The sequence below is a fragment of the Salmo salar genome, chromosome ssa11 (genome assembly GCF_905237065.1).
Source record: "Salmo salar chromosome ssa11, Ssal_v3.1, whole genome shotgun sequence".
In the NCBI taxonomy this organism is placed as follows: Eukaryota; Metazoa; Chordata; class Actinopteri; order Salmoniformes; family Salmonidae; genus Salmo; species Salmo salar.
Window position 1 is genome coordinate 56,739,384 of NC_059452.1, and position 21,607 is coordinate 56,760,990.

Consider the following 21,607-nt stretch of genomic DNA (forward strand, 5'->3'; position numbering starts at 1 on the left):
ATCTCTGGAACGGCAGATCTCCACAGGTGGAAATAAACACCTTCGACTTCCAGTATTTTTTTCTGGAATCCAGGCTTGTTGGTTGGTAACTCTCTCCTGTCAGCCGTACCTGGACTCTGTAGGTGATGTTGTAGGTCTGTTAGAGGTATGTCTCAGTCGTTACATTACGGTTCATTGATCCATGTCCTCGACACGCGTCTCCGAAACATCTGAACAATACAATCTCTTGTTCCTGTGATGTACGTTACTCTAACTCTGTTAGTCATCTCTCTCTCTCTCAAACATCATTATTTGTTTCGATGCAATTGCTCCTGTTTGTTAAAAGGGTTTGTGTCCATGTTGTTATTGAGCGTTAGGTAGTTAAAAGGGTTTGTGTCCATGTTGTTATTGAGCGTTAGGTAGTCAGATAGGGGAATAGTAACATAGTGAAACGGGTTTTGTGTCCATGTGGAGGGCTGTTACAGACTGACTGACTACTCTGTGGAGGGCTGTTAGACTGACTGACTACTCTGTGGAGGGCTGTTACAGACTGACTGACTACTCTGTGGAGGGCTGTTAGACTGACTGACTACTCTGTGGAGGGCTGTTACAGACTGACTGACTACTCTGTGGAGGGCTGTTAGACTGACTGACTACTGTGTGGAGGGCTGTTTTCGACTGACTGACTACTCTGTGGAGGGCTGTTTTCGACTGACTGACTACTCTGTGGAGGGCTGTTATAGACTGACTGACTACTCTGTGGAGGGCTGTTACAGACTGACTGACTACTCTGTGGAGGGCTGTTACAGACTGACTGACTACTCTGTGGAGGGCTGTTACAGACTGACTGACTACTCTGTGGAGGGCTGTTAGACTGTCTGACTACTCTGTGGAGGGCTGTTAGACTGACTGACTACTCTGTGGAGGGCTGTTACAGACTGACTGACTACTTTGTGGAGGGCTGTTACAGACTGACTGACTACTCTGTGGAGGGCTGTTACAGACTGACTGACTACTCTGTGGAGGGCTGTTAGACTGACTGACTACTCTGTGGAGGGCTGTTACAGACAGACTGACTACTCTGTGGAGGGCTGTTAGACTGACTGACTCCCCTGTGGAGGGCTGTTAGACTGACTGACTATGTGGAGGGCTGTTAGACTGACTGACTACTCTGTGGAGGGCTGTTACAGACTGACTGACTACTCTGTGGAGGGCTGTTACAGACTGACTGACTACTCTGTGGAGGGCTGTTACAGACTGACTGACTACTCTGTGGAGGGCTGTTACAGACTGACTGACTACTCTGTGGAGGGCTGTTACAGACTGACTGACTACTCTGTGGAGGGCTGTTACAGACTGACTGACTACTCTGTGGAGGGCTGTTACAGACTGACTGACTACTCTGTGGAGGGCTGTTAGACTGACTGACTACTCTGTGGAGGGCTGTTACAGACTGACTGACTACTCTGTGGAGGGCTGTTATAGACTGACTGACTACTCTGTGGACGGCTGTTACAGACTGACTGACTACTCTGTGGAGGGCTGTTAGACTTACTGACTACTCTGTGGAGGGCTGTTAGACTGACTGACTACTCTGTGGAGGGCTGTTACAGACTGACTGACTACTCTGTGGAGGGCTGTTAGACTGACTGACTACTGTGTGGAGGGCTGTTAGACTGACTGACTACTCTGTGGAGGGCTGTTTTCGACTGACTGACTACTCTGTGGAGGGCTGTTATAGACTGACTGACTACTCTGTGGAGGGCTGTTACAGACTGACTGACTACTCTGTGGAGGGCTGTTACAGACTGACTGACTACTCTGTGGAGGGCTGTTACAGACTGACTGACTACTCTGTGGAGGGCTGTTACAGACTGACTGACTACTTTGTGGAGGGCTGTTACAGACTGACTGACTACTCTGTGGAGGGCTGTTACAGACTGACTGACTACCCTGTTGAGGGCTGTTAGACTGACTGACTACTCTGTGGAGGGCTGTTAGACTGACTGACTACTCTGTGGAGGGCTGTTAGACTGATTGACTACTCTGTGGAGGGCTGTTAGACTGACTGACTACTCTGTGGAGGGCTGTTACAGACAGACTGACTACTCTGTGGAGGGCTGTTACAGACTGACTGACTACTCTGTGGAGGGCTGTTACAGACTGACTACTCTGTGTAGGGCTGTTACAGACTGACTGATTACTCTGTGTAGGGCTGTTACAGACTGACTGACTACTCTGTGAAGGGCTGTTAGACTGACTGACTACTCTGTGGAGGGCTGTTACAAACTGACTGACTACTCTGTGGAGGGCTGTTAGACTGACTGACTACTGTGTGGAGGGCTGTTAGACTGACTGACTGCTGTGTGGAGGGCTGTTAGAGTGACTGACTACTCTGTGGAGTGCTGTTTTCGACTGACTGACTACTCTGTGGAGGGCTGTTATAGACTGACTGACTACTCTGTGGAGGGCTGTTATAGACTGACTGACTACTCTGTGGAGGGCTGTTACAGACTGACTGACTACTCTGTGGAGGGCTGTTACAGACTGACTGACTACTCTGTGGAGGGCTGTTACAGACTGACTGACTACTCTGTGGAGGGCTGTTACAGACTGACTGACTACTCTGTGGAGGGCTGTTAGACTGTCTGACTACTCTGTGGAGGGCTGTTAGACTGACTGACTACTCTGTGGAGGGCTGTTAGACTGACTGACTACTCTGTGGAGGGCTGTTACAGACTGACTGACTACTCTGTGGAGGGCTGTTATAGACTGACTGACTACTCTGTGGACGGCTGTTACAGACTGACTGACTACTCTGTGGAGGGCTGTTAGACTTACTGACTACTCTGTGGAGGGCTGTTAGACTGACTGACTACTCTGTGGAGGGCTGTTACAGACTGACTGACTACTCTGTGGAGGGCTGTTAGACTGACTGACTACTGTGTGGAGGGCTGTTAGACTGACTGACTACTCTGTGGAGGGCTGTTTTCGACTGACTGACTACTCTGTGGAGGGCTGTTATAGACTGACTGACTACTCTGTGGAGGGCTGTTACAGACTGACTGACTACTCTGTGGAGGGCTGTTACAGACTGACTGACTACTCTGTGGAGGGCTGTTACAGACTGACTGACTACTCTGTGGAGGGCTGTTACAGACTGACTGACTACTTTGTGGAGGGCTGTTACAGACTGACTGACTACTCTGTGGAGGGCTGTTACAGACTGACTGACTACCCTGTTGAGGGCTGTTAGACTGACTGACTACTCTGTGGAGGGCTGTTAGACTGACTGACTACTCTGTGGAGGGCTGTTAGACTGATTGACTACTCTGTGGAGGGCTGTTAGACTGACTGACTACTCTGTGGAGGGCTGTTACAGACAGACTGACTACTCTGTGGAGGGCTGTTACAGACTGACTGACTACTCTGTGGAGGGCTGTTACAGACTGACTACTCTGTGTAGGGCTGTTACAGACTGACTGATTACTCTGTGTAGGGCTGTTACAGACTGACTGACTACTCTGTGAAGGGCTGTTAGACTGACTGACTACTCTGTGGAGGGCTGTTACAAACTGACTGACTACTCTGTGGAGGGCTGTTAGACTGACTGACTACTGTGTGGAGGGCTGTTAGACTGACTGACTGCTGTGTGGAGGGCTGTTAGAGTGACTGACTACTCTGTGGAGTGCTGTTTTCGACTGACTGACTACTCTGTGGAGGGCTGTTATAGACTGACTGACTACTCTGTGGAGGGCTGTTATAGACTGACTGACTACTCTGTGGAGGGCTGTTACAGACTGACTGACTACTCTGTGGAGGGCTGTTACAGACTGACTGACTACTCTGTGGAGGGCTGTTACAGACTGACTGACTACTCTGTGGAGGGCTGTTACAGACTGACTGACTACTCTGTGGAGGGCTGTTAGACTGTCTGACTACTCTGTGGAGGGCTGTTAGACTGACTGACTACTCTGTGGAGGGCTGTTAGACTGACTGACTACTCTGTGGAGGGCTGTTAGACTGACTGACTACTCTGTGGAGGGCTGTTAGACTGACTGACTACTCTGTGGAGGGCTGTTACAGACTGACTGACTACTCTGTGGAGGGCTGTTACAGACTGACTGACTACTCTGTGGAGGGCTGTTCGAGACTGACTGACTACTCTGTGGAGGGCTGGTACAGACTGACTGACTACTCTGTGGAGGGCTGTTACGGATTGACTGACTACTCTGTGGAAGGCTGTTACGGATTGACTGACTACTCTGTGGAGGGCTGTTAGACTGACTGACTACTCTGTGGACGGCTGTTACAGACTGACTGACTACTCTGTGGAGGGCTGTTAGACTGACTGACTACTCTGTGGAGGGCTGTTAGACTGACTGACTACTCTGTGGAGGGCTGTTACAGACTGACTGACTACTCTGTGGAGGGCTGTTAGACTGACTACTCTGTGGAGGGCTGTTAGACTGACTGACTACTCTGTGGAGGGCTGTTTTCGACTGACTGACTACTCTGTGGAGGGCTGTTATAGACTGACTGACTACTCTGTGGAGGGCTGTTACAGACTGACTGACTACTCTGTGGAGGGCTGTTACAGACTGACTGACTACTCTGTGGAGGGCTGTTACAGACTGACTGACTACTCTGTGGAGGGCTGTTACAGACTGACTGACTACTCTGTGGAGGGCTGTTAGACTGTCTGACTACTCTGTGGAGGGCTGTTAGACTGACTGACTACTCTGTGGAGGGCTGTTAGACTGACTGACTACTCTGTGGAGGGCTGTTAGACTGACTGACTACTCTGTGGAGGGCTGTTACAGACAGACTGACTACTCTGTGGAGGGCTGTTAGACTGACTGACTACTCTGTGGAGGGCTGTTAGACTGACTGACTACCCTGTGGAGGGCTGTTACAGACTGACTGACTACCCTGTGGAGGGCTGTTACAGACTGACTGACTACCCTGTGGAGGGCTGTTACAGACTGACTGATTACCCTGTGGAGGGCTGTTAGACTGACTGACTACTGTGTGGAGGGCTGTTAGACTGACTGACTACTCTGTGGAGGGCTGTTATAGACTGACTGACTACTCTGTGGAGGGCTGTTATAGACTGACTACTCTGTGGAGGGCTGTTAGACTGACTGACTACTCTGTGGAGGGCTGTTAGACTGACTGACTACTCTGTGGAGGGCTGTTACAGACTGACTGACTACTCTGTGGAGGGCTGTTACAGACTGACTGACTACTCTGTGGAGGGCTGTTCGAGACTGACTGACTACTCTGTGGAGGGCTGGTACAGACTGACTGACTACTCTGTGGAGGGCTGTTACGGATTGACTGACTACTCTGTGGAAGGCTGTTACGGATTGACTGACTACTCTGTGGAGGGCTGTTACAGACTGACTGACTACTCTGTGGAGGGCTGTTAGACTGACTGACTACTCTGTGGAGGGCTGTTACAGACTGACTGACTACTCTGTGGAGTGCTGTTAGACTGACTGACTACTCTGTGGAGGGCTGTTAGACTGACTACTCTGTGGAGGGCTGTTAGACTGACTGACTACTCTGTGGAGGGCTGTTACAGACTGACTGACTACTCTGTGGAGGGCTGTTATAGACTGACTGACTACTCTGTGGAGGGCTGTTAGACTGACTGACTACTCTGTGGAGGGCTGTTACAGACTGACTGACTACTCTGTGGAGGGCTGTTACAGACTGACTGACTACTCTGTGGATGGCTGTTACAGACTGACTGACTACTCTGTGGAGGGCTGTTAGACTGACTACTCTGTGGAGGGCTGTTACAGACTGACTGACTACTCTGTGGAGGGCTGTTACTGACTTACTACTCTGTGGAGGGCTGTTACTGACTGACTGACTACTCTGTGGAGGGCTGTTACAGACTGACTGACTACTCTGTGGAGGGCTGTTACAGACTGACTGACTACTCTGTGGAGGGCTGTTACAGACTGACTGACTACTCTGTGGAGGGCTGTTAGACTGTCTGACTACTCTGTGGAGGGCTGTTAGACTGACTGACTACTCTGTGGAGGGCTGTTAGACTGACTGACTACTCTGTGGAGGGCTGTTAGACTGACTGACTACTCTGTGGAGGGCTGTTAGACTGACTGACTACTCTGTGGAGGGCTGTTACAGACTGACTGACTACTCTGTGGAGGGCTGTTACAGACTGACTGACTACTCTGTGGAGGGCTGTTCGAGACTGACTGACTACTCTGTGGAGGGCTGGTACAGACTGACTGACTACTCTGTGGAGGGCTGTTACGGATTGACTGACTACTCTGTGGAAGGCTGTTACGGATTGACTGACTACTCTGTGGAGGGCTGTTAGACTGACTGACTACTCTGTGGACGGCTGTTACAGACTGACTGACTACTCTGTGGAGGGCTGTTAGACTGACTGACTACTCTGTGGAGGGCTGTTAGACTGACTGACTACTCTGTGGAGGGCTGTTACAGACTGACTGACTACTCTGTGGAGGGCTGTTAGACTGACTACTCTGTGGAGGGCTGTTAGACTGACTGACTACTCTGTGGAGGGCTGTTTTCGACTGACTGACTACTCTGTGGAGGGCTGTTATAGACTGACTGACTACTCTGTGGAGGGCTGTTACAGACTGACTGACTACTCTGTGGAGGGCTGTTACAGACTGACTGACTACTCTGTGGAGGGCTGTTACAGACTGACTGACTACTCTGTGGAGGGCTGTTACAGACTGACTGACTACTCTGTGGAGGGCTGTTAGACTGTCTGACTACTCTGTGGAGGGCTGTTAGACTGACTGACTACTCTGTGGAGGGCTGTTAGACTGACTGACTACTCTGTGGAGGGCTGTTAGACTGACTGACTACTCTGTGGAGGGCTGTTACAGACAGACTGACTACTCTGTGGAGGGCTGTTAGACTGACTGACTACTCTGTGGAGGGCTGTTAGACTGACTGACTACCCTGTGGAGGGCTGTTACAGACTGACTGACTACCCTGTGGAGGGCTGTTACAGACTGACTGACTACCCTGTGGAGGGCTGTTACAGACTGACTGATTACCCTGTGGAGGGCTGTTAGACTGACTGACTACTGTGTGGAGGGCTGTTAGACTGACTGACTACTCTGTGGAGGGCTGTTATAGACTGACTGACTACTCTGTGGAGGGCTGTTATAGACTGACTACTCTGTGGAGGGCTGTTAGACTGACTGACTACTCTGTGGAGGGCTGTTAGACTGACTGACTACTCTGTGGAGGGCTGTTACAGACTGACTGACTACTCTGTGGAGGGCTGTTACAGACTGACTGACTACTCTGTGGAGGGCTGTTCGAGACTGACTGACTACTCTGTGGAGGGCTGGTACAGACTGACTGACTACTCTGTGGAGGGCTGTTACGGATTGACTGACTACTCTGTGGAAGGCTGTTACGGATTGACTGACTACTCTGTGGAGGGCTGTTACAGACTGACTGACTACTCTGTGGAGGGCTGTTAGACTGACTGACTACTCTGTGGAGGGCTGTTACAGACTGACTGACTACTCTGTGGAGTGCTGTTAGACTGACTGACTACTCTGTGGAGGGCTGTTAGACTGACTACTCTGTGGAGGGCTGTTAGACTGACTGACTACTCTGTGGAGGGCTGTTACAGACTGACTGACTACTCTGTGGAGGGCTGTTATAGACTGACTGACTACTCTGTGGAGGGCTGTTAGACTGACTGACTACTCTGTGGAGGGCTGTTACAGACTGACTGACTACTCTGTGGAGGGCTGTTACAGACTGACTGACTACTCTGTGGATGGCTGTTACAGACTGACTGACTACTCTGTGGAGGGCTGTTAGACTGACTACTCTGTGGAGGGCTGTTACAGACTGACTGACTACTCTGTGGAGGGCTGTTACTGACTTACTACTCTGTGGAGGGCTGTTACTGACTGACTGACTACTCTGTGGAGGGCTGTTACAGACTGACTGACTACTCTGTGGAGGGCTGTTACAGACTGACTGACTACTCTGTGGGGGGCTGTTACAGACTGACTGACTACTCTGTGGAGGTCTGTTTGACTGACTGACTACTCTGTGGAGGGCTGTTAGACTGACTGACTACTCTGTGGAGGGCTGTTAGACTGACTGACTACTCTGTGGAGGGCTGTTAGACTGACTGACTATTCTTTGGAGGGCTGTTACAGACAGACTGACTACTCTGTGGAGGGCTGTTAGACTGACTGACTCCCCTGTGGAGGGCTGTTAGACTGAATGACTATGTGGAGGGCTGTTAGACTGACTGACTACTCTGTGGAGGGCTGTTACAGACTGACTGACTACTCTGTGGAGGGCTGTTACAGACTGACTGACTACTCTGTGGAGGGCTGTTACAGACTGACTGACTACTCTGTGGAGGGCTGTTACAGACTGACTGACTACTCTGTGGAGGGCTGTTACAGACTGACTGACTACTCTGTGGAGGGCTGTTAGACTGACTGACTACTCTGTGGAGGGCTGTTAGACTGACTGACTACTCTGTGGAGGGCTGTTACAGACTGACTGACTACTCTGTGGAGGGCTGTTATAGACTGACTGACTACTCTGTGGACGGCTGTTACAGACTGACTGACTACTCTGTGGAGGGCTGTTAGACTGACTGACTACTCTGTGGAGGGCTGTTAGACTGACTGACTGACTACTCTGTGGAGGGCTGTTACAGACTGACTGACTACTCTGTGGAGGGCTGTTAGACTGACTGACTACTGTGTGGAGGGCTGTTAGACTGACTGACTACTCTGTGGAGGGCTGTTTTCGACTGACTGACTACTCTGTGGAGGGCTGTTATAGACTGACTGACTACTCTGTGGAGGGCTGTTATAGACTGACTGACTACTCTGTGGAGGGCTGTTACAGACTGACTGACTACTCTGTGGAGGGCTGTTACAGACTGACTGACTACTCTGTGGAGGGCTGTTACAGACTGACTGACTACTTTGTGGAGGGCTGTTACAGACTGACTGACTACTCTGTGGAGGGCTGTTACAGACTGACTGACTACCCTGTTGAGGGCTGTTAGACTGACTGACTACCCTGTTGAGGGCTGTTAGACTGACTGACTACTCTGTGGAGGGCTGTTACAGACAGACTGACTACTCTGTGTAGGGCTGTTACAGACTGACTGATTACTCTGTGTAGGGCTGTTACAGACTGACTGATTACTCTGTGTAGGGCTGTTACAGACTGACTGACTACTCTGTGAAGGGCTGTTAGACTGACTGACTGCTGTGTGGAGGGCTGTTAGACTGACTGACTACTCTGTGGAGGGCTGTTTTCGACTGACTGACTACTCTGTGGAGGGCTGTTATAGACTGACTGACTACTCTGTGGAGGGCTGTTACAGACTGACTGACTACTCTGTGGAGGGCTGTTACAGACTGACTGACTACTCTGTGGAGGGCTGTTACAGACTGACTGACTACTCTGTGGAGGGCTGTTAGACTGTCTGACTACTCTGTGGAGGGCTGTTAGACTGACTGACTACTCTGTGGAGGGCTGTTAGACTGACTGACTACTCTGTGGAGGGCTGTTACAGACAGACTGACTACTCTGTGGAGGGCTGTTAGACTGACTGACTACCCTGTGGAGGGCTGTTACAGACTGACTGACTACCCTGTGGAGGGCTGTTACAGACTGACTGACTACCCTGTGGAGGGCTGTTAGACTGACTGACTACTGTGTGGAGGGCTGTTAGACTGACTGACTACTCTGTGGAGGGCTGTTATAGACTGACTGACTACTCTGTGGAGGGCTGTTATAGACTGACTACTCTGTGGAGGGCTGTTAGACTGACTGACTACTCTGTGGAGGGCTGTTAGACTGACTGACTACTCTGTGGAGGGCTGTTACAGACTGACTGACTACTCTGTGGAGGGCTGGTACAGACTGACTGACTACTCTGTGGAGGGCTGTTACGGATTGACTGACTACTCTGTGGAGGGCTGTTAGACTGACTGACTACTCTGTGGAGGGCTGTTAGACTGACTGACTACTCTGTGGAGGGCTGTTAGACTGACTGACTACTCTGTGGAGGGCTGTTAGACTGACTGACTACTCTGTGGAGGGCTGTTACAGACTGACTGACTACTCTGTGGAGGGCTGTTAGACTGACTGACTACTCTGTGGAGGGCTGTTAGACTGACTGACTACTCTGTGGAGGGCTGTTAGACTGACTGACTACTCTGTGGAGGGCTGTTACAGACTGACTGACTACTCTGTGGAGGGCTGTTATAGACTGACTGACTACTCTGTGGAGGGCTGTTAGACTGACTGACTACTCTGTGGAGGGCTGTTACAGACTGACTGACTACTCTGTGGATGGCTGTTACAGACTGACTGACTACTCTGTGGAGGGCTGTTAGACTGACTACTCTGTGGAGGGCTGTTACAGACTGACTGACTACTCTGTGGAGGGCTGTTAGACTGACTGACTACTCTGTGGAGTGCTGTTAGACTGACTGACTACTCTGTGAAGGGCTGTTACAGACTGACTGACTACTCTGTGGAGGGCTGTTACTGACTTACTACTCTGTGGAGGGCTGTTACTGACTGACTGACTACTCTGTGGAGGGCTGTTACAGACTGACTGACTACTCTGTGGAGGGCTGTTACAGACTGACTGACTACTCTGTGGGGGGCTGTTACAGACTGACTGACTACTCTGTGGATGTCTGTTTGACTGACTGACTACTCTGTGGAGGGCTGTTAGACTGACTGACTACTCTGTGGAGGGCTGTTAGACTGACTGACTACTCTGTGGAGGGCTGTTACAGACTGACTACTCTGTGGAGGGCTGTTACAGACTGACTGACTACTCTGTGGAAGGCTGTTAGACTGACTGACTACTCTGTGGAGGGCTGTTAGACTGACTGACTACTCTGTGGAGGGCTGTTAGACTGACTGACTACTCTGTGGAGGGCTGTTACAGACTGACTGACTACTCTGTGGAGGGCTGTTAGACTGACTGACTACTCTGTGGAGGGCTGTTAGACTGACTGACTACTCTGTGGAGGGCTGTTAGACTGACTGACTACTCTGTGGAGGGCTGTTACAGACTGACTGACTACTCTGTGGAGGGCTGTTATAGACTGACTGACTACTCTGTGGAGGGCTGTTAGACTGACTGACTACTCTGTGGAGGGCTGTTACAGACTGACTGACTACTCTGTGGATGGCTGTTACAGACTGACTGACTACTCTGTGGAGGGCTGTTAGACTGACTACTCTGTGGAGGGCTGTTACAGACTGACTGACTACTCTGTGGAGGGCTGTTAGACTGACTGACTACTCTGTGGAGTGCTGTTAGACTGACTGACTACTCTGTGAAGGGCTGTTACAGACTGACTGACTACTCTGTGGAGGGCTGTTACTGACTTACTACTCTGTGGAGGGCTGTTACTGACTGACTGACTACTCTGTGGAGGGCTGTTACAGACTGACTGACTACTCTGTGGAGGGCTGTTACAGACTGACTGACTACTCTGTGGGGGGCTGTTACAGACTGACTGACTACTCTGTGGATGTCTGTTTGACTGACTGACTACTCTGTGGAGGGCTGTTAGACTGACTGACTACTCTGTGGAGGGCTGTTAGACTGACTGACTACTCTGTGGAGGGCTGTTACAGACTGACTACTCTGTGGAGGGCTGTTACAGACTGACTGACTACTCTGTGGAAGGCTGTTAGACTGACTGACTACTCTGTGGAGGGCTGTTACAGACTGACTGACTACTCTGTGGAGGGCTGTTAGACTGACTTACTACTCTGTGGAGGGCTGTTACAGACTGACTGACTACTCTGTGGAGGGCTGTTAGACTGACTGACTACTCTGTGGAGGGCTGTTACAGACTGACTGACTACTCTGTGGACGGCTGTTACAGACTGACTGACTACTCTGTGGAGGGCTGTTAGACTGACTGACTACTCTGTGGAGGGCTGTTACAGACTGACTACTCTGTGTAGGGCTGTTACAGACTGACTGATTACTCTGTGTAGTGCTGTTACAGACTGACTGACTACTCTGTGGAGGGCTGTTAGACTGACTGACTACTCTGTGGAGGGCTGTTACAGACTGACTGACTACTCTGTGGAGGGCTGTTACAGACTGACTGACTACTCTTTGGAGGGCTGTTAGACTGACTTACTACTCTGTGGAGGGCTGTTACAGACTGACTGACTACTCTGTGGAGGGCTGTTAGACTGACTGACTACTCTGTGGAGGGCTGTTAGACTGACTGACTACTCTGTGGAGGGCTGTTAGACTGACTGACTACTCTGTGGAGGGCTGTTAGACTGACTGGGGGGGTAGCTGGTTAGCATAATGTGGTTGTCTTGTTACTGGTCCACTGCTGTAATGAACCTCCCTCCCTCCCTCTCTCCCTCCTTCCTTATCTCTCTCTCGCTCTCTCGCTCTCCCTCCCTTCATTCCTCCCTCCCTCCCTCCTCATCCCTCTCCCTCCCTCCCCCCATCTCTCCTCTCCTCCTCCACTCCTCTCCCAGATCCGTAACCCTCCCTGTCTCCTCTCTCCCTCCTCAGGCCTCATCCCTAGAGCACGACAAGCAGGGTGTGATCAGCAGGATTGTGGACGACACCGTGCGGCTCGGAAAGCTTCAGGAGAAGGTCAAGGTGAGGCAGCGGCAACACCACCCAGACACACTGACTCTGATCCCCCGACAACCATCCCCGAGCCCCGACAACCATCCCCGAGCCCCCGACAACCGTCCCCGAGCCCCCGACAACCGTCCCCGAGCCCCCCCGACAACCATCCCCGAGCCCCCGATAACCATCCCCGAGCCCCCGATAACCATCCCCGAGCCCCCGATAACCATCTCCGAGCCCCCGACAACCATCCCTGAGCCCCCGACAACCATCCCTCCACCTTCACACACTCTAATCCCCGAGGCGAGCCCTGACTGCCAGTCCTGCTCTTGGGATCCGTTACCCAGGCTGCCCCTGCTGGGGGGTGTGGAATTTGAGTGAGTGAGGGGGGGGGCGGACTCAGGGCTCCACACATCCAGTGTTGTTGTCAGAGCTATCAGGGGAGAGGGTGTGTGTGTGTGTGTGTGTGTGTGTGTGTGTGTGTGCTATTATCCTGTCAGTTCTCTCAACGGACCTCCAGGCCTCAGATCGTAGTCTGGGTTACCATCGACTGCCGCTCTGCTTCACAGAGGCAGATGAAACATTTACCACAGGCCGATAAACAGAGATCAAACCAGTCTGTGAAGCTCCCCTTCTTCCGCCCCTCGCCTCTCCTCGCCTCGCCTCGTTCAGTCTTAAAGAGACTGGATTCTCTCTGGTCAACCACTTGTGTGGGCGCTAACTGTTGTGTGGGCGCTAACTGTTGTGTGGCGCTAACTGTTGTGTGGCGCTAACTGTTGTGTGGGCGCTAACTGTTGTGTGGCGCTAACTGTTGTGTGGCGCTAACTGTTGTGTGGGCGCTAACTGTTGTGTGGGCGCTAACTGTTGTGTGGAGCTAACTGTTGTGTGGAGCTAACTGTTGTGTGGGAGCTAACTGTTGTGGGCCAGTACCTCTCTCTGTCTCTGTCTCAGGGGCCAGTACCTCTCTCTGTCTCTGTCTCAGGGGCCGGTACCTCTCTCTGTCTCTGTCTCAGGGGCCAGTACCTCTCTCTGTCTCAGGGGCCAGTACCTCTCTCTGTCTCAGGGGCCAGTACTCTCTGTCTCTGTCTCAGGGGCCAGTACCTCACTCTGTCTCAGGGGCCAGTACCTCTCTCTGTCTCAGGGGCCAGTACCTCTCTCTGTCTCAGGGGCCAGTACCTCTCTCTGTCTCAGGGGCCAGTACCTCTCTCTGTATCTGTCTCAGGGGCCAGTACCTCTCTCTGTCTCAGGAGCCAGTACCTCTCTCTGTCTCAGGGGCCAGTACCTCTCTCTGTCTCAGGGGCCAGTACCTCTCTCTGTCTCAGGGGCCAGTACCTCTCTCTGTGTCTGTCTGACTCTCTGTGTCTCCTCTCTCTCTTATTTGAGGATGTGAAACAGCTCAATATGTGTGCTGCACTCTGCCTGTTCTCTTCTCATTGATATTCTCAAGGCTGTTTACTGCTGTGATGTCTGCTGACTGCAGTGGGCCTGGAGAGCAGTCTCCTCTCATCCACCCCTCTATCTTCCCTTCTCTCTCTCCTCTCATCCACCCCTCTATCTTCCCTTCTCTCTCTCCTCTCTCCTCTCATTCACCCCTCTATCTTCCCTTCTCTCTCTCTCTCCTCTCATCCACCCCTCTATCTTCCCTTCTCTCTCCTCTCATCCACCCCTCTATCTTCCCTTCTTTCTCTCCTCTCTGCCCTTCTCTCTCTCTCTCTCTCCTTCTCTCTCTCTCCCTCTCTCTCCTCTCTGCCTTTCTCTCTCTCCTCTCATCCACCCCTATATCTTCCCTTCTCTCCCTACTCTCTGCCCTTCTCTCTCTCTCTCTCTCTTTCTCCTCTCTGCCCTTCTCCCTCTCTCTCATCTCTGCCCTTCTCTCTCTTTCTGCCCTTCTCTCTCTGTCTCTCTCTCTTCCTCTCTACTCCCACCTCCCTCCCTCCCTCCTCTCTCTCTCTCAATTCAATTCAAAGGGGCTTTATTGGCATGGGAGTGTTTACATTGCCAAAGTAAGTGGAAAAACTAAAAATAACACAACAAGAAAAACCAACAAAGTGAGTTAATCAAAACACAGACAACAACCAGACAGTAACATTACACGGACAACAACCAGGCAGTAACATTACAAAGACAACAACCAGACGGTAACATTACAAAGACAACAACCAGACGGTAACATTACACAGACAACAACCAGACGGTAACATTACACAGACAACAACCAGACAGTAACATTACACAGACAACAACCAGACGGTAACAGTGACATTACACAGACAACAAGTTTGAAGAGAAAAACAATGTTTAACAAATTATATTTATTAATGGTTTTAAAATGTAGTTTAACATAATGATTTACATGATCTATGTGTAAATAGTAGAATGTACGAATGGCGAGGTAAATAAATAGGCAAAGAAAAAGCCATATCTCAGACTGGCCAATAAAAAGAACACAGACAATGGACAGAGGAATTCTGCCTAGAAGGCCAGCATCCCGGAGTCGCCTCTTCACTGTTGATGTTGAGACTGGTGTATTGTGGGTATTATTTACTGAAGCTGCCAGTTGAGGACTTGTGAAGCGTCTGTTTCTCAAACTAGACACTCTAATGTACTTGTCCTCTTGTTCAGTTGTGCACCGGGGCCTCCCACTCTTTCTATTCTGGTTAGAGCCAGTTTGCGCTGTTCTGTGAAGGGAGTAGTTACACAGCGTTGTACAAGATCTTCAGTTTCATGGCAATTTCTTGCATGGAATAGGCACACACCTGTCTATATAAGGTCCCACAGTTGACAGTGCATGTCAGAGCAAAAACCAAGCAATGAAGTCAAAGGAATTGTCCGTAGAGCGTCGAGACAGGATTGTATCGAGGCACAGATCAGGGGAAGGGTACCAAAACATTTCTGCAACATTGTAGGTCCTCAAAAACACAGTGGCCTCCATCATTCTTAAATGGAAGAAGTTTGGAACCACCAAGACTCTTCCTAGAGCTGAGAAATCGGGGGAGAAGGGCCTTGGTCAGGGAGGTGACCAAGAACCCGATGGTCATTCTGACAGAGCTCCAGAGTTCCTCTGTGGAGATGGGAGAACCTTCCAGAAGGACAACCATCTCTGCAGCACTCCACCCATCAGGTCTTTAAGGTAGAGTGGCCAGATGGAAACCACTCCTCAGTAAAAGGCACATGACGGCTCACTTGGAGTTTGCCAAAAGGCACCTAAAGGACTCTCTTAGTTGGTTGTAATTTTGGATAGATTAGACATTTCCATATATTTTCGTTAGATGTGTGTGTGACAACTCCACCAGTCCTATTGATGATATAGTTTACAAAGATTATACTTTTTTAAATGAATTAATATATTTGAGTTTAACCATAATATGTGTTGTAATATTTGTTCTGTCTTTTCTGGTGGATTAAACTGAAATTGTAACCAACTTTCTATGGCTTGTTTTGAAAAAAGAACGATATTTTGGAGATTATTTCCTTTTCAAGTAACTGAAAGTGAGAGGTTGTACTCTGAATAAAGGGAGAGGTTGTACTCTGAATAAAGGGAGAGGTTGTACTCTGAATAAAGGGAGAGGTTGTACTCTGAATAAAGGGAGAGGTTGTACTCTGAATAAAGGGAGAGGTTGTACTCTGAATAAAGGGAGAGGTTGTACTCTGAATAAAGGGAGAGGTTGTACTCTGAATGAAGGGAGAGGTTGTACTCTGAATAAAGGGAGAGATTGTACTCTGAATAAAGGGAGAGGTCGTACTCTGAATAAAGGGAGAGGTCGTACTCTGAATAAAGGGAGAGGTCGTAATCTGAATAAAGGGAGAGGTCGTAACCTGAATAAAGGGAAAGGTCGTAACCTGAATAAAGGGAGAGGTCGTACTCTGAATAAAGGGAGAGGTCGTACTCTGAATAAAGGGGAAAAGGCCATTGTTTAACACGGGGTGAGCCATTCTTACTAATCTACTAGAGAACCAGTTTGGATTTAAGTATAACTTTTGTATGACTGCTTTAATATTTAATCATTTCTACCCGCCGAATTCATATTCATTATATTAATAGGCCCGTTCAATTTTGTCTGGCTTGCTGTTCCAAATAAAATGGAATATATTTTGCTCATATAATAAAAAATTTAAAAACAAGTCGTTAGATGTAGGCAGGGCCATAAGCAAATAGCTAATCTGGGATATGACTTTCCATGGTAGCAAGATGTTAACTATTTTGACTAACTTTCTATTAAAATGTATTGTAGTGAGATCATTTATTTAATTCGGGATATGTATACCGACTATATCCAGATCACCATCAGACCATTTTATTGGTAAACTACACGCTAATGTAAAAGTTGTATTTTTTTGTGATCCAATACGTAACATAGTACATTTTATCATCATTTGGTTTTAATCCAGAGAGGTTAGACAAAGTATCTAGATCCTCTATGAGGCCGTGGAGGGATTCAGATTGTGGATTTAAAAGAAAACATTTCTAATCCCTTAATATTATTGTTGGATTTGATTTTTAACAGCTAACATTTTTGATGTCAATAATAAATAGATATGCCGATAGTGGACAACCTTGTTTGACTCCTCTTGACAGTTTAAAAACTTTCTGAGAATTAGCCATTATTTACTATTTTACACCTCGGGTTACTATACATAACTTTAACTCATTATATAAGAGATTCTCAAAATTGAAATATATATATACATACATACATACATACACACACACATTCCAGTTGTACTTTATCAAAAGCCTTTTCAAAGTTAGCTATGAATACCAGGCCTGGTTTCTCAGATTTTCCCATAATGCCTTATATTATCGCTTATGTATCGTCTATGGAGCTGTGAGGGGAACGGCACCTCTGTACCTTCAGGCTCTGATCAGTCCCTACACCCAAACAAGGGCACTGCGTTCATCCACCTCTGGCCTGCTGGCCCCCCTACCTCTGCGGAAGCACAGTTCCCGCGCAGCCCAGTCAAAACTGTTCGCTGCTCTGGCACCCCAATGGTGGAACAAGCTCCCTCACGATGCCAGGACAGCGGAGTCAATCGCCACCTTCCGGAGACACCTGAAACCCCACCTCTTTAAGGAATACCTGGGATAGGATAAAGTAATCCTTCTAACCACCCCCCCCCCCCCTAAAAAAAATATATAGATGTACTATTGTAAAGTGGTTGTTCCACTGGATATCATAAGGTGAATGCACCAATGTGTAAGTGGCTGTGGATAAGAGTGTCTGCTAAATGACGTAAATGTAAATGTAAAAAAAAAACGTGTCTGATTTAGGTTGAATAATATGACAATACCTTTTTTTTTTATTCTATGCGCTAAGCATTTAGCATCAATAACTGAGGTGTAAAGGGGCCTCAGACCCCGTGAAATCAGACCTAGTTGTTGAGTATGTGATAATCTGCCATTTTTTTTAGGAGTGTACATCAGAAAGGTTTGGTATACCTCAACTGGTATGCCATCCAGCCCTGGAGTTTCCCAGACTTTAAAGGCTTTAAATACGTCAAGTAGTTCCTCCTCTGTAATTTGTCCTTCACGTGAGTCTTTCTGTACAGATGTTTAATTTTAAATGTATTCATTTAAAAAAAAAAATCCCTAACGGACATTTTGTATCGGTTTTCTGCTATAACGATAAGAAAAAAATCATTCAATTCCATGTGAATTCACAATGCAACTGTTCTGCTGCCAGCAATGGTTTGGGTCTCACGGTGCCTCCCTTTCAGATGGGGAAGCGTTGGGTCTCACGGTGCCTCCCTTTCAGACGGGGAAGCTTTGGGTCTCACGGTGCCTCCCTTTCAGACGGGGAAGCGTTGGGTCTCACGGTGCCTCCCTTTCAGACGGGGAAGAGTTGGGTCTCACGGTGCCTCCCTTTCAGTCGGGGAAGAGTTGGGTCTCACGGTGCCTCCCTTTCAGACGGGGAAGCGTTGGGTCTCACGGTGCCTCCCTTTCAGACGGGGAAGCGTTGGGTCTCACGGTGCCTCCCTTTCAGACGGGGAAGCATTGGGTCTCACGGTGCCTCCCTTTCAGACGGGGAAGCGTTGGGTCTCACGGTGCCTCCCTTTCAGACGGGGAAGCGTTGGGTCTCACGGTGCCTCCCTTTCAGACGGGGAAGCGTTGGGTCTCACGGTGCCTCCCTTTCAGTCGGGAAGCGTTGGGTCTCACGGTGCCTCCCTTTCAGTCGGGGAAGCGTTGGGTCTCACGGTGCCTCCCTTTTAGACGGGGAAGCGTTGGGTCTCACGGTGCCTCCCTTTCAGACGGGGCAGCGTTGGGTCTTCCTCCCTTTCAGACGGGGAAGCGTTGCACCTCCACTACTATTACAGGACCATAACGCCACCTTGACAAATGTTTAATTTTAAACAACAACGTTAATGTTGCATTTAATTCTCATTTAACTTCTCCAAGTATTGCCATGCAGGACTTTGCTGCTGTGGCTTGCCTTTCTGACAGTTTTCCAACTGTTAGCGACCACGATTCTCTCTGTCTTTCTCTCTCTCTTTGTATATCTCTCTCTCTGTCTTTCTCTCTCTTTGTCTGTCTTTCTCTTTTTCTGTCTTTCTCTCTCTTTGTCTGTCTCTCCCCCTCTCTCCTGCTGTCTCTCCCCCTCTCTCCTGCTGTCTCTCCTGCTCTCTCCCCCTCTCTCCTGCTGTCTCTCCCCCTCTCTCCTGCTGTCTCTCCCTCTCTCTCCTGCCGTCTCTCCCTCTCTCTCCTGCCGTCTCTCCCTCTCTCTCCTGCCGTCTCTCCCTCTCTCTCCTGCTGTCTTTTTTTGGGAAATGTATTTTATGTTTATTTATCTTATCTTAGACTTAAAATCAAAGGTCGTCCCCACCAACACACTATTTAGACGTAATGCGTGTTTAGGTTCCACCTCCGAAGAATGACGAAGGCTCCTTCTACATATTCACCAACTGGGTGGAGTTTATAAACCATCAACAACTAGGTCACAACAATAATATCGAACAATTCACGACAATAATATCGAACAATTCACAACAATAATATCGAACAATTCACAACAATACACACACACACACACACACACACACACAAATTATGGAATGAGTATTGTCGGAGTGGCATAGACTAAAATACAGTAGAATAGAATACAGTTGTAGTGGGTAGTTTACATACACTTAGGTTGGAGTTATTAACTCGTTTTTCAACCACTCCACAAATTTCTTGTTAACAAACTTTAGTTTTGGCAAGTCGGTTAGGACATCTACTTCGTGCATGACACAAGTCATTTTTCCAACAGTTGTTTACAGACAGATTATTTCACTTATAATTCACTGTATCAGAATTCCAGTGTGTCAGAAGTTTACATACACTAAGTTGACTGTGCCTTTAAACAGCTTGGAAAATTCCAGAAAATGATGTCATGGCTTTAGAAGCTTCTGATAGGCTAATTGACATAATTTGAGTCAATTGGAGGTGTACCTGTGGATGTATTTCAAGGCCTACCTTCAAACTCAGTACCTCTTTGCTTGACATCATGGGAAAATCAAAAGAAATCAGCCAAGACCTCAGGAAAAAACTTGGAGACCTCCACAAGTCTGGTTCATCCTTGGGAGCAATTTCCAAATGCCTGAATGTACAACGTTCATCTGTACAAACAATAGTACGCAAGTATAAACACCATGGGACCACGCAGCCGTCATACCGCTCAGGAAGGAGATGCCTTCTGTCTCCTAGAGATGAACGTACTTTGGTGTGAAAAGTGCAAATCAATCCCAGAACAACAGCAAAGGACCTTGTGAAGATGCTGGAGGAAACAGGTACAAAAGTATCTATATCCACAGTAAAACGAGTCCTATATCGACAAAACCTGAAAGGCCGCTCAGCAAGGAAGAAGTCACTGCTCCAAAACCGCCATAAAAAAGCCAGACTACGGTTTGCAGCTGCACATGGGGACAAAGATTGTACTTTTTGGAGAAATGTCCTCTGGTCTGATGAAACAAAAATAGAACTGTTTGGCCATAATGACCATCGTTATGTTTGGAGGAAAAAGGCGGAAGTGGATTTCTAGTGTCCGGTTTCCCTATAAAATATAATTTCCCAGACAGAGATTAAGCATAGACCTGAACTACATTGCACTTCCCATGGCTATTCTCAATTGATCTTTAGTTCAGGACTAGCCTTAATCTGTTTTCAATCTTTGTGTGCATTAAACATGCAACATAACAACCCTTGACTTGGACCCAACTGAGGGAAGTGAGAAGAGAGGGGGGAGAGAGAGAGAGAAAGAGAGAGAATGAATGAATGAGAGGGGAGAGAGGGGGAGAAAGACGGGGAGAGGGAGAGAGGTTGGGAATGAAAGAATTGAGGGGAGAGAGAGGGGGAATGAAAAGGAGAGGGAAGATTTACTAAATTATTAAAGCACTATTAAAATTAATTCAACACATTTGCCTGAAATTCCTTAAGGTGTTGAATATTTGATTGTGTTCCGTATATAGATTATCCTTCAGAATTAAATGGTTTGTTTGTGCCATTTTCTAACACAAAAAAATGTTTTAGGACAGGAAAGAAGAGTGGGCACTGAATGCCAAACAGTATTTTGGGATGCAGGAATGTCTAGTCTTTACCTGGGTCTCTGTTAATAGACATGTTATGAACAGGAGTGTTTACCTGGGTCTCTGTTAATAGACATGTTATGAACAGGAGGGTTTACCTGGGTCTCTGTTAATAAACATGTTATGAACAGTAGTGTTTACCTGGGTCTCTGTTAATAGACATGTTATGAACAGGAGTGTTTACCTGGGTCTCTGTTAAGACATGTTATGAACAGGAGTGTTTACCTGGGTCTGTTAATAGACATGTTATGAACAGGAGTGTTTACCTGGGTCTCTGTTAATAGACATGTTATGAACAGTACTGTTTACCTGGGTCTGTTAATAGACATGTTATGAACAGGAGTGTTTACCTGGGTCTCTGCTCTGGCTGTAGCAGGAGGCTGGCCTCTACTCTGTAGCAGGAGGCTGGCCTCTACT

General features: G+C 48.5%; 1 protein-coding gene across 2 annotated transcripts in view; it reads left to right on the forward strand.

The window, feature by feature from the left end:
• The window catches only part of LOC106591800 (centrosomal protein of 89 kDa-like), a 97,900-nt gene that overhangs the window by 40,437 nt on the left and 35,856 nt on the right, over positions 1 to 21,607 (forward strand). For both annotated transcript variants that reach the window (XM_045689779.1, XM_045689778.1), the window contains exon 18: positions 12,569 to 12,658. In XM_045689779.1, coding sequence (XP_045545735.1) covers positions 12,569 to 12,658 — 90 coding nt within the window. The remainder of the gene's footprint in view (positions 1 to 12,568; positions 12,659 to 21,607) is intronic.